This window comes from Mirounga leonina, unplaced genomic scaffold, assembly GCF_011800145.1.
Source record: "Mirounga leonina isolate KUSES-001 unplaced genomic scaffold, KU_Mleo_1.0 Mir_153, whole genome shotgun sequence".
Taxonomy (NCBI): domain Eukaryota; kingdom Metazoa; phylum Chordata; class Mammalia; order Carnivora; family Phocidae; genus Mirounga; species Mirounga leonina.
Window position 1 is genome coordinate 41,720,194 of NW_023270387.1, and position 12,016 is coordinate 41,732,209.

Here is a 12,016-nt window from a genome sequence, read left to right on the forward strand (position 1 = left end):
ATTTAAAGCAGTTTTCAGGATTTGATCATGCATGAAACAGGAAAGTCCTTTATCACAGAGAAATGACAGACTACTAGAAAGTGAACTGCATGAAATGAAACCCACACTTGATATGGATTAATTCAAGTTTCGAAAGGAGGGTTGCTGTCATTAATCAGTCCATAAAATTAATTGCTGTAGTAAGAGAAGATTTTATGATATTTTAGTTTTAATTACATATTATGGCATGTGTTGTAAAGTGGACTTTGTTAAGAACAAAAAAAGCTTGAAAGCCATGAGATTAGGCTACTAGTGGTTTACCTTTTCTGCCACTTGTTAAAGTTTGGAAAATTCCTGATTTCATAAACTTTTGTTGAACACTTACTTTGCATCAGACATTCTTCTATATGAATGATTTTCCCCCCTTTCCTAATACTGATAATTTGCGGTGTAGGATAGGTAGCCTGTGTCAATCCCATACTCTTCTCACCCTTCGCCAGGCCTCTGGTACAAGTTTGAGGGGATTCCTATTACTAAACAGATTTTGATACTAGGTAATAAAACGCACTTTTCCGAACAGGGAATCTGAGCTTCCCTAAAGCCCCCTGAGAATTACATCAGCTTTAACCATTATACCGCTGGCCTCTTTTTATTCAGAATTTTCTTCAAAGCTTTGCATGAATGTGGGTTGGCGTAGGGGTGAGGGACTGAGAAGAGGGAGGTAGAGGAAAGCTTTAGGTAAGGGGTTGCGAGGAGGCGCTTGTTGGGGTGGGATGAGTTGCTGAGGATGGGCGGGAGAAGGCGGACGCTCGTACACAAAAGGCTATTTCCGGCTCAAATTTCTTTACGGAGGCTCTTCGAGTTGAACTTTTTGCGGGGGAAACGACCGGTGCCAAAGACCTAGGTGTGTGCGAGTGTACGGGGGTGCGGCGGGGTTCCCCGCTAGGGCATCCACATCTTTTTCGGTCTCTGCGAGCCGCGCCGGCCGGGCTGAGGCTGCTGAGGCTGCGGGGGACGCCTCCCGGTTCCCAGCCGGGACACCCTGAACGGCGGCAGCCGCAGCAACAGGCTCGCCCGCAGACAAAGGGGCGGGCGCGGCGGGGCCGAGGAGCGCGCGCTCCGAGCGCCGGCCCGGGGCGGCCGAGGGCGCAGCACAGACCCCGCGCGGGCTGCCGCCGCGGCGCCCGGAAGACCCGGCTCGGGGACGCAGACCCCGCCCGGGCTGGCTCGGCGCCGGCGCCCGGGCTTCCACCCAGTCTTTGACCCTCCGTACCCCCCCTCCCCCTCGCAGGCCGCACGACTGTAACCGCTGCCCCGGCCGCCGCCGCTCCTTCTCAGGCCGGCGGGCGGAGAGCGCAGCGCGGCGGGGCCGGCGGCATGGCTGTGTCCTGGAGGAACTGGCTGGCCAACGAAGGGGTTAAACACCTCTGCCTGGTAGGATGGCGGGCAAGGCTCTCCCTGCGTTTTGTCTCTCGTGCAGCGACTTTGATTCATTCTCTGAGCGTGCGCGGGTGGGGAGCTGGAGACGTTTTGCCTCTAATTCAAATATTCTCAACTAACAAAACTTTCCGCTGTTCATGCCTGGAGATAATAACGACCCCCCCCCCCCATCCCACCCCCGCTCCAAATGCATGGGAACTTTGCTGCACACTGATGGGAGAGCGGATGTGGAGGGGGGGAGAAGAGATCACTTGTAGTGAACACATCTTTTTCTTAACCCTTTAAACATCTTCCCCCCTTTGCTCTTTTCCCAGATTGCTTTTGTTTGGTGTTGCATTTTAACAACATGCAATGCTCGGGACGTGGTGATGTCACTAATTTCTTAGGCTCATTTTGTACTGCAGGGGATGTCTGCCGATCATTTAGGAGACGTCTTTGCAACCCGAATGCTTAATCTCAGGTGCAGGGACTGAGTGAGGGCAGATTTGTTTTGCTCTGAGTGGTTTTCAGCTTGATGGTTAATTGAAAATGCTTTCTGCAATTACTAACCCAGCTTCCACAGAAAGTATTGTGTCCAATGAATGTACTTGAGGTTTCCATTCATCAGGTAATGTTTATTTTTAATTTTTGTTTTCTCTCTCTGTATGATTTAGTTTATCTGGCTCTCCCTGAATGTTTTGCTTTTCTGGAAAGCCTTCCTGCTGTATAACCAAGGGCCAGAGTATCACTACCTCCACCAGATGTTAGGGGTAAGTGGGACTTGGGTAACCTGGTAGAATGGGTTTAAGGTAGGCAGGCATCGCTACCAGGCTTGGTCAGTTCTTCCATTTATTAAAGAAACCCATTTATTAAAGTCCCTGGGTGTTCACTTCAGAAAGGTTTGTCATTCTCTAAAGTGGTCAGGTTTCCTTGATGTATCATTTACACTCATGTAGGTTAAAATGACTGACTCTTTTAAGAACCAAAGATACTATGTACAGTGAAGTGAAAGGAATGAAGCTGCCAGACCAGGCTAGTAGTGCCTGAGTGAAGTTGCTACCTCTTGTAGGCTGCCAAGTGCCTTGAAGGCTCTGCTTCACCAGCAGGACTAACCAATGACAGGCTTTTAGTTTTCACTAATCAAGACTTCAGCCTTGCCCCTAAGCTTATCCAGAAGATTTCTGCACTGTTTCCTTTTACTGCCAGTTCTCACAAAGTATGTGTCTAAGGCGGTTATTCATTTCTAGGCATTTCTTAGCTTCTTACCCTAGGTTGATTATGGGTCCAGTGTTCTGGCCTAATACGAGAATGATATTGTGCAGAATTTTGCTCCGATTTATCATGTTGATATTTTTCCTTTTCTCTATTCCATGACATTTCTGATTTCATTCTTTCCATTCCCTTCCTACTTGACTCCTTAAAAAAGACAGAGGCACTAAAGACATCTTACTTTGTATTAGGAGGTAGCGTTTTCTGAGCAACCAGCAAAAAGTATAAAGTGTATTGAAAAATTTTAGGGCATATGAAAAAGATTTTGTCATTCCTTTTCATTGGGGAAGTGAACACATTCTAAGTAGGAGATGCATTGTTTTCTTTTCCATGGTTTAATGATTATTTAAAATTGTGATTAGTTCACATGAATTTTGTGGAACCAACTTTCCATTTCGTACTTTACGTTTACAGATCTTATTTATCTTTAAACCTCAGGTCTGAGGAAAGTAGTGCTTGGCACATGCTAAGACTGCAATAAATTGAGATTGAATTAATTAACTGATGTTTTATTTTATACAATAAAGTACTATTTTTCATTATCTATTGGTCACACAATTGATATTTTTAAAGTTTAACACCTATTTTTTAAAAAACTTATTTTTTTAGAGCTTTTTAAGCTTCACAGTAAAATTGAGAGGAAGGTGCAGAGATTTCCCATATGCTTCCCTACCCCCACACATGCATAGTCTCCCCCATTATCAGCATCCCCTACCAGTATGATACATAAGTTATGATTGATGAACCTACATCGACACATCATCATCACCCAACACCTGTATTTTTAACTAATGGGTTAAGAAAAATAGTCTCAAAGATGAAACTCATTTTATTGCTAACTTTAAAAAAATATATTTATTTATTATTTTAGGGAGAGAGAGAGAACACTGGGGAGGGACAGAGGCAGAGTGGGAGGGAGAGAATCTCAAGCAGACTCTGCACTGAGCGCAAGCCTGATGTCCAGCTCGATCCCACAAATGCTGAGATCATGACCTGAGCCAAAATCAAGAGTTGGTGCTCAACTGACTGAGCCACCCAAGTGCTCCTCATTTTATTGGTAACTCTTAAATCTGAACATTTCTTTCTCTTTTTCATCTAACCAACTTTCCATTTGACTATCAAACTGTCATGAAACCCATGCTTTTCAAATGGACACATAGAAAGTGAGCCCTTGCCCCTGCCCTCAAGTTTCTTACAATCTAATGGAAAATTGAACAAGTATATACTTATAATTGAATAAACAAGTTAAGAAAAATTTTCTCTAATAAATGTATGAAGATCTCTGACCTGTCTTTTTAATTTTTTCCCCTAGAAAGTCCCCCTTAGTTGTGAATTAGTGAACACAAGATTTTTCAGTAGGAGATATCTGACCTATTATATAACTATATGAATAACTTGGAGAAAATTCAAAAGAGTTATGATGGCAAGTTTTGCCATCAAAAATGGCAAATTTTGGTAAAGAGATATTTGTATTAATATACAATCTAAGAATAGGTAACTTGAAGCCACAAATGAACTTTGGATTTCAGCTCTATGGTATAGTATAAGCTAAAATAATAACTTACTTAAAAATTAATTATGTTGGAAACCAGCAAGTTAATTTTTATGAGCTTGGATGCTGTGTGACAACTTCAAATTTATTTTGGTGACAAGTCAGAGATGATGAAGAGTATATGCATACACACACGTATTACCCAACTAATTAAAACAAATTAAGTATGTTTTGCCTCTCGCCATCTCACTCTAGTGCTGTTGTTTGAATAATATGACAGGCTAGTGAGGTTCAATGGTGAGGCCGGCAGACCAGCTGGCACATAGTAAGGGCTCAATAAATACTCATCAGATGAATGAAGGAAAAAAATGACAAAAGGGCTAAATGGAAAACTATGAGTGAAAAGTACAAGAAACAGAAGAAGAGAGAGGTCATTGTAAATTAGTTTTTATAGAAACCTAAGAATGACCATAGTGAGTTGACCCTTAGGCCATCCTGTCAGAAGTCAACACTGTATGAAAAAAGTCACTGTGGGGAGGAATGGTTTTTCTCCTTGGCATCCTCCTGAAAAATGAAAGATGACTTCCAAACTTCTCACTTTTCAGTAGTTACCTATATGGTGATTTTCTAGGCATTAATTTATCTAAACAATTTTGGAATATTTTCAGTCTATCTTACTCTACTTTTTAGTGAAACAAGAACTCTGTGGTTTTACTATTTGCTTTATGAAGGAGGACTTAATTTTATTTGTCCTAGGCTTATCATTCCTAATCTTTTGATGATTATGGTATTACCTCATAGTGTAAGAATTTGCAGGCATTTTTCAAGTCGCAAAGAAAATAGAGTATAACAAGGGGATATAATTAATTTTAAAATAAATATTGCTGGCTCCATCTTTTACATGTTTAATACTGCTACTTCATTATTATTAATGCCTTAGATAGAGCATCTTAGAGCCTACCGAACACTCACGAGAACAAGGTCCCACTGTGATGAATTTTAGATAGCCTGAAAAGGACATAATAAATATTCTGATATTACAAGTCTCTCTCTCTCTCTCTTTAAAGATTTATTTATTTATTTTAGGGAGCGAGAGAGCACAAGAGGGAGGGGTAGGACAGGGAGAGAGAATTTCAAGCAAACTCTGCGTTCAGCCCAGAGCCCCAGGCAGGGCTCAATCTCATGACCCTGTGATCACAACCTGAGCCAAAATCAAGAGTCGGATGCTTAACTGACTGTGCCACCCAGGTGTTCCCATAAGTCTCTTTTGAAGGTGAATTTTAGATTCATAAAAATCATGGTGGTATTCCTGGAAATGAATTTACTACCACTTTAAAACACAAATGGAAGGAGTCCCTCCAGTTGTTGATTATTTTGATAATAACATGGAGTATAAAGGTTGATGTTATTCATCTTTAAATGTAAGGTAGTAACAAAGTTGCAGGAGTATGAGGGGAAGGAAGGGTCTACAGAATATAGTCCATTTACAAGAACGCATAGATATTGACAAGCAGTTAATTCTTAGTAGTTTGAAATCTCTGTTTTCTACTGAAAACCGACTATGTGTTCAACTGTTTATTCCTGTCATATGCCAGACACTTTACAAATATTTGGTTTAAGCTAGGAAACCATTCTTCCCATTTTATACATGGGAAAAGGTGGGCGGAGGAAGCTGATGACTTGTTCAGAATCAGAGCTAGGATGTGATTGCAGTTCTGTCTGGCCTTTTTGCCTTTCCTCATGCTACACAGATTTTCAGCAAAACACTTCACTGGCCCATCTCTGATAGTTAGGCCACTGGTTACTATTACTCATCATCAGTGCTGCCCAACAGAAATGTAATATGAGTCATGCAATTCAAATTTTTTTTGTAGCACATTAAAAAAGTGAAATGCTAGTGCCATTAAATGTAATAATATATTTTATTTAAAATAGTCTATCTAAAGTATTGGATTGAAGTATTCAACATGTAGCCAATATTTTAAAAAATATCAATGATGTATTCTAGCCTGTTGCCTATTCTTTGAAATATATGGTATGCATTTTATACTTGTGCACATCATAATTCAGTCACCAGATTTTCATCAGAAATACTTGTGTTTAGATTTCATAAAATTTTTACAAATAAAAAAGTGAATTCGCATACCCAAGCTGTTGCAAACATATTTAAAATTTTTCTAATAACACAAAGGACTATCAGCTTTAAGTTTAAATTAAAAAAAAATAGTAAACCTAAAAATTGAGTTTCTTGGTGGGCCTAGGCACATTTCAAATGCTCCATAGCTGTGTGCAGTTAATGGCTACCGTTTTGGATGGTGTAAGTGTAGACTGTGGGGGAAGATGTTTCTACTTCCGTGGTCACTTGCACTTATCATTTTGTTTTACAGCAAGCAGCTGGCCCCAACCTGCCCAATAAAAAGACATCAGGATATGGGTAGTCCTCTTGCTCTCCCTTTCCAAAACAGTTGATATCGGATAAGAAGTCACGGTCTCTAGCTGTTGGTGTGTAATCATAAAAATATCTCTGACTTCGCCCTAATCATCTGAGCTTTTTGGTGGTGGGAACCGTTGAGAATGAAGGTAAAATTATTTCATTCTCAGAACTAGTGGATCCATTTTTTATCTATATTTATTTATATTTATAGGATGTTAGTTGATTGTTCTCAGGCCAGAATTAACAATTAAAAAAACTGCATAAGAATTGACAGAGAAAAGATCTTAACTGATGGAAGATAAAATAATGTTGAGGTTAATGTATCTTAGTAGGAGTTTTCATCAGGACTGTTCTTTCCCAGACTGGTCTGACCCAGACCCGGAGGCAGCCTGGTCACGGTTGGTTTATGCCTGAGTTAATGTGCTAATCAGACTGTGCACTTCCTAGGAGATGTTTAATTATGACATGCTGTGAGTTTTGGAATCTTAAAATTAAGCTAAGAAGAAAAAAAAAAAAGTCTTTTGAGGGAAGCCAAAACAAACACACGCGCACATAAACTAACCGAGCAATAACCTCCTCCACCTTCCCATAACAAGCTTTTAAATAAAGGAGTACTTGATTTTTTAAGATAAAATCTATTTTTGATTTATTTGTTTCCAAGGAATGGAAAATGTAGTTGCTTGCACTTTACTAGAAAGTCCCAATGTGTTGTCACTGACCCTGAGAAACTTAGTTTCTTAGATTTTTTGGAATGTTGGAGCAATTTAACTCAAAATATTATTCATAGAAGCCCTCATATTGAAGTTCATCTATTTTTGAATTATATTTCTGACATTTTAGTAATTAAACAGATATAATTTAATTGATAAGAAAATCTTACTTTGAGTAGAGAATATGTTTTATGGTACCAGATTCAGTGTGTCTTGGTTTTATTATCTTTTCCCCCCAAAACTTACATTTGTATATGGACCGTTCAGTTTCAACCTAGATATTCTCATGGTGTTGTGATGAGAAATTTAACTTTTTTTGCTTTGTCTCACAATTATTACTTTATTTTTTGAAAGGTTTTATTTATTTATTTTATTTTATTATCTTTTAAAGATTTTATTTATTTGACAGAGAGAGATACACAAGCAGGGGGAGTGGGAGAGGGGGAGAAGCAGGCTTCCCGCAGACCAGGGAGCCTGATGCGGGTCTCCATCCCAGGACTCTGGGATCATGACCTGAGCCAAAGGCAGAGGCTTAACGACTGAGCCACCCAGGCGCCACCGAAAGGTTTTATTTTTAAGTAATCTCTACACCCAACGTGGGCCTCGAATTTACAAACCTAAGATAAAGAGTCTCATGTTCTACCGACTGAGCCAGCCAGACGCCCCCTCACAATTATTATTTTAGATCTACTGCACGGTCATGAAGATCTTTTTTTTCTTTTTAAAAAACTTTTATTGAGATACCTATGTTAATTGGAAGAAAGCTGTGAGCATGGAGATTTTTTCTAGTCTCACAGTGACGATCTTTTTTTGGTTAATCATTATCCTTGAAGTGATTAAGAAACATTAACTAATTTACCCTCGCAAAAGTCCTAGAAGTTATATCATAATTAACAATTTTCAGAGACAGAAATCTGATGTCATGTGAATTTGTTAAGGTCAGAGATTAGAGTGTCTGTACAAATGGACCTGGAATTTTAAGTCACTATTTGTTTCATAGCTGGCCCAGGCAGCTTTACTTCTGCTGAGAAGGAATATATACCATCTGTTGGTTTCAGAAAAGGCTTGATCATTAATTCTTTTCATTTATTGCATAAAATGTAAAAGTTACCCCTTAGATTTACCCAGGCATGTGTTGTGGTTTCAATTCAGGGGATATTTTTAACTGAATGGGAGTTTTGTTGTTGTTGTTGTCTTTATTCTTAACATTCTGCTATTTGAAAATACTTTACTTCCTGTTTATTGCCAGGTGAAATGACTTACATTACTTTGACGCAATCGTTATATTCTTAATCCATTTACAGTAGATAAAGACTCAGAATTTTAGACTTGGAAGTAAGCTTTGGCATCTTTACTTAGACTTCTTCCTCATTTTCCCAAACAGAAAAATGAAGTTGAAGTGATTTGCTCACCATCACCCACTGAATGAGTGGCTTGGTTACTATACTGGTCCATCTATCCTCAGTCCAACAGTCAGTCTGTTATGATGAACAACTCTATGCACATATGCATAAACAAATTAAACCCCACAATGTAGAGACCACTAGCTTTCCATCTTATGTGAAATGATATTTAAAGATGTTTAGCAATTTAAGAAGTTAAGGAAAATTATTGATTTACCCCTAAGATAACATAATTTTCAGCATTACAGTTGTTTTAGATTTGTCTCAAACAAATTATTAAGGAATTATGAAACTTATTTTTATTTAAATTATTTCTGATTCCTTAATATTTGTTGGACTTATAGCACTCAGTGTTTAACCTCCTTATGGTATACAGCTGAAAGCCCACTGTATACTTCTCTTTTATCAATACCAGCCAAAACAGAATAGAATTAGAAGGTGGAATTAATTTCAGAGAATTTCAAATCTACTTCCTTCATTTTGTTATTAATGATATTAATAACATCAATAGTAGGTTACATTCACTGAGGACTGTCTAGGTAGCAGGCATTAGTCTAAGAGCTTTGTGTGGATTAATTTATTTAACCTTTCCATCCATCCTGTGGAGTAGATTTTTTTTTAAGATTTTTATTTATTTATTTGAGAGAGAGAACATGAGTGATGGGGGGGAGGGGGCAGAGGGAGAAGCAGACTCCCTGCTGAGCAGGGAGCCCAACTTGACTTGGGACTCGATCCCAGGACCCTGAGATCATGACCCAAGCCAAAGGCAGATGCTTAACCGACTGAGCCACCCAGGTGCCGCTGGAGTAGATATTTTTAATTTGTCAGCCGAGCAATTGAATTAGGGATGTTCTGTAACTTGCTAGTGAGTGACAGAGGCAGGACTCCAGCCCAAATATCCTGGTTCCAGAACTTGTATTATTGACCATTATGCTCTTCTGCCTCTATGTGACATTATATATAGTAGGCTGAACTATATGGAATTGCCATTTTGATAAAAAATCAAATATCAACCATTTCATATAGTTCAATCTGATAACAACTTATCATTTACTAATCACATACTATGTGCCAGATATAATTAGTTCTTTGCTCTTTCTGTTTATAATCTCACTTACTCCTTATATTTAAATTATCCCTATAAGTAACAAGCCTGGAAAATAGGAAGTATCACTTTTTTTTTTTAAAGATTTTATTTATTTATTTGAGAGAGAATGAGATAGAGAGAGAGAGAGGATGAGAGGGGGGAGGGTCAGAGGGAGAAGCAGACTCCCCGCTGAGCAAGGAGCCCGATGCGGGACTCGATCCTGGGACTCCAGGATCATGACCTGAGCTGAAGGCAGTCACTTAACCAACTGAGCCACCCAGGCGCCCAGGAAGTATCACTTTTTAGGGGATTGAGAAACTGAGATTCTGAGTGGTTAGGTAACTTTCCCCAAGTCACACAGCTAACACCTGGAGAAGCCCTATTTGAACCCACATTTGTCTCATACTGAAGACCATGTTCTCAATCACTGTGCTCTACCAGGGAGGTTCTGAGACAGATGGGGTTAGAAGCTGGAATTTTCTACACTTGCCTGAGGTTCTTATATGTCCTACCACTGGCTCTGCATCAGACTGTCTATATGTATGTTTGTGTGTTTTTTTATCAAAAAGTACTTGATCAGAAATGAAGGTAAGAATATTGTTTATGGATTATTCTTAGACCTGAGGCAGATATGAACACCTCATCCTAACTGGTGTCTCCTGCATTAGTTTGCTCAGGCTTCCATAACAAAGTACCACAGACTGGGCGGTCTAACCAACAGAAATGTGTTTCCTCACAGTTCTGGAGGTCATATGCTTTCTGCCTTCTCTGGGGAACACCCAGCCCGAGGGAGAGGAGCCTGTAGAATCCCTGAATGTTATAGGGACCTTACGGGTTGATCTAGTTCATTTAGCTCATTTGATAGATGAACTTAGTGGAGTTAAATGTCTTCTTTATCAACTCAGTTTTTTAATCCTAGTCAAGTTTTCTAGTTCATCGTGCTAAGCAATGTGGTGATCCTAACATTGATTTTAAAAGTGCCTAGGTCATTCTGGGGAGGAATATCAAATAAGCAATCAAACAACAATCAAATGAAGATCATGGACCTTGGAGATATATGGATATGAGTTTGAATCCTAGCTCAGGCATTTATCTCCCTTTATGATTTTGGTAAATTCCTTCTCTGAGTATAAGTTTAACTCATCTGTGAAGTTGGGTTGAAGTCTTTCCCTTAGTTTAGTTGTGAAGATTACATGAGAACATGTGGGTGAAATGCTTAGCACTTGGTGCATAGGTACTCAGGAAATGATAGTTATTACTGTAATTAAGTAGTATTATTTAGCATTAATAGTATTAATAGCACCGAATAGTAATATTATAAATTATTTATGTTTATAAATAAAAATAATAAAAGGAATTCAGAACTATGTAAAGATGAAGGGAACTTGCCGAGCATTTAGCAGATGGCATTAGGACAGGGAGACCTATCCTTTCCTTTGGTTGACCTCTGGCTCCCTCTTTGATCCTTCTGGACAAAGCAAATATCTGTTGCTATTTGTAATTGACACAAAATTTGTAGCACCTTGGTTAGATGGCTGTGTGGAATTTCAGCTTGAAGTAGAATTTATTTCATTCAAAAAGCACTTGTTAATTTTCATTGAAACTTGGAGTCTTCAACAGGTAAACAAGGGAAGTAATTCCTATCTCGCCAGGATATTGTGAACCTTAAAAGAAAATTAAAAGAGGGCACATATTGAATGGAGCACTGGGTGTTATATGCAAACAATGAATCATGGGACACTACATCAAAAACTAATGATGTATGGTGATTAACATGACATAATAAAATTAAAAAGAGAAAATTAAAAGAAATAGTAACAAGAGCCAACATTCATTGAAATGTTCTCATGGGCAGACATTGTATTATGTTCTTTTTTTTTTTTAAGATTTTATTTGAAAGAGAGAGAGAGAGGCTGCGTGTAAGAGAGAGAGCAAGTGCGTGCACACAAGCGGGGGGAGGGGCAGAGAGAGAGGGAGAAGCAGGCTCCCCGCTGAGCAAGGAGCCCAGGACCCTGGGATCATGACCTTGAGCCGAAGGCAGACACTTAACTGACTGAGCCACCCAGACGTCTTGAGTTACGTTCTTTATACATTCTGTGTCAGAGTCTTAACTAGTCCACAAGGTAGGTTCTATTACATAAGGGGAAACTAACAGAAATTATAAATAAATCGCTCATGGAATAAAATACTGAGCATAAAGCCCATTATATAACAGGTGTTCCC

At 39.2% G+C, this 12,016-nt stretch overlaps 1 protein-coding gene across 4 annotated transcripts in view; it reads left to right on the plus strand.

The window, feature by feature from the left end:
* Window positions 1-805: 805 nt before the first annotated feature.
* NOX4 (NADPH oxidase 4) overlaps window positions 806-12,016 on the plus strand; it is a 361,705-nt gene continuing 350,494 nt past the window's right edge. For all 4 annotated transcript variants that reach the window (XM_035009409.1, XM_035009407.1, XM_035009408.1 and 1 more), the window contains exons 1-3: window positions 806-883; window positions 1,271-1,413; window positions 2,073-2,168. In XM_035009409.1, coding sequence (XP_034865300.1) covers window positions 1,357-1,413; window positions 2,073-2,168 — 153 coding nt within the window. In that variant the 5' untranslated portion in view covers window positions 806-883; window positions 1,271-1,356. The remainder of the gene's footprint in view (window positions 884-1,270; window positions 1,414-2,072; window positions 2,169-12,016) is intronic.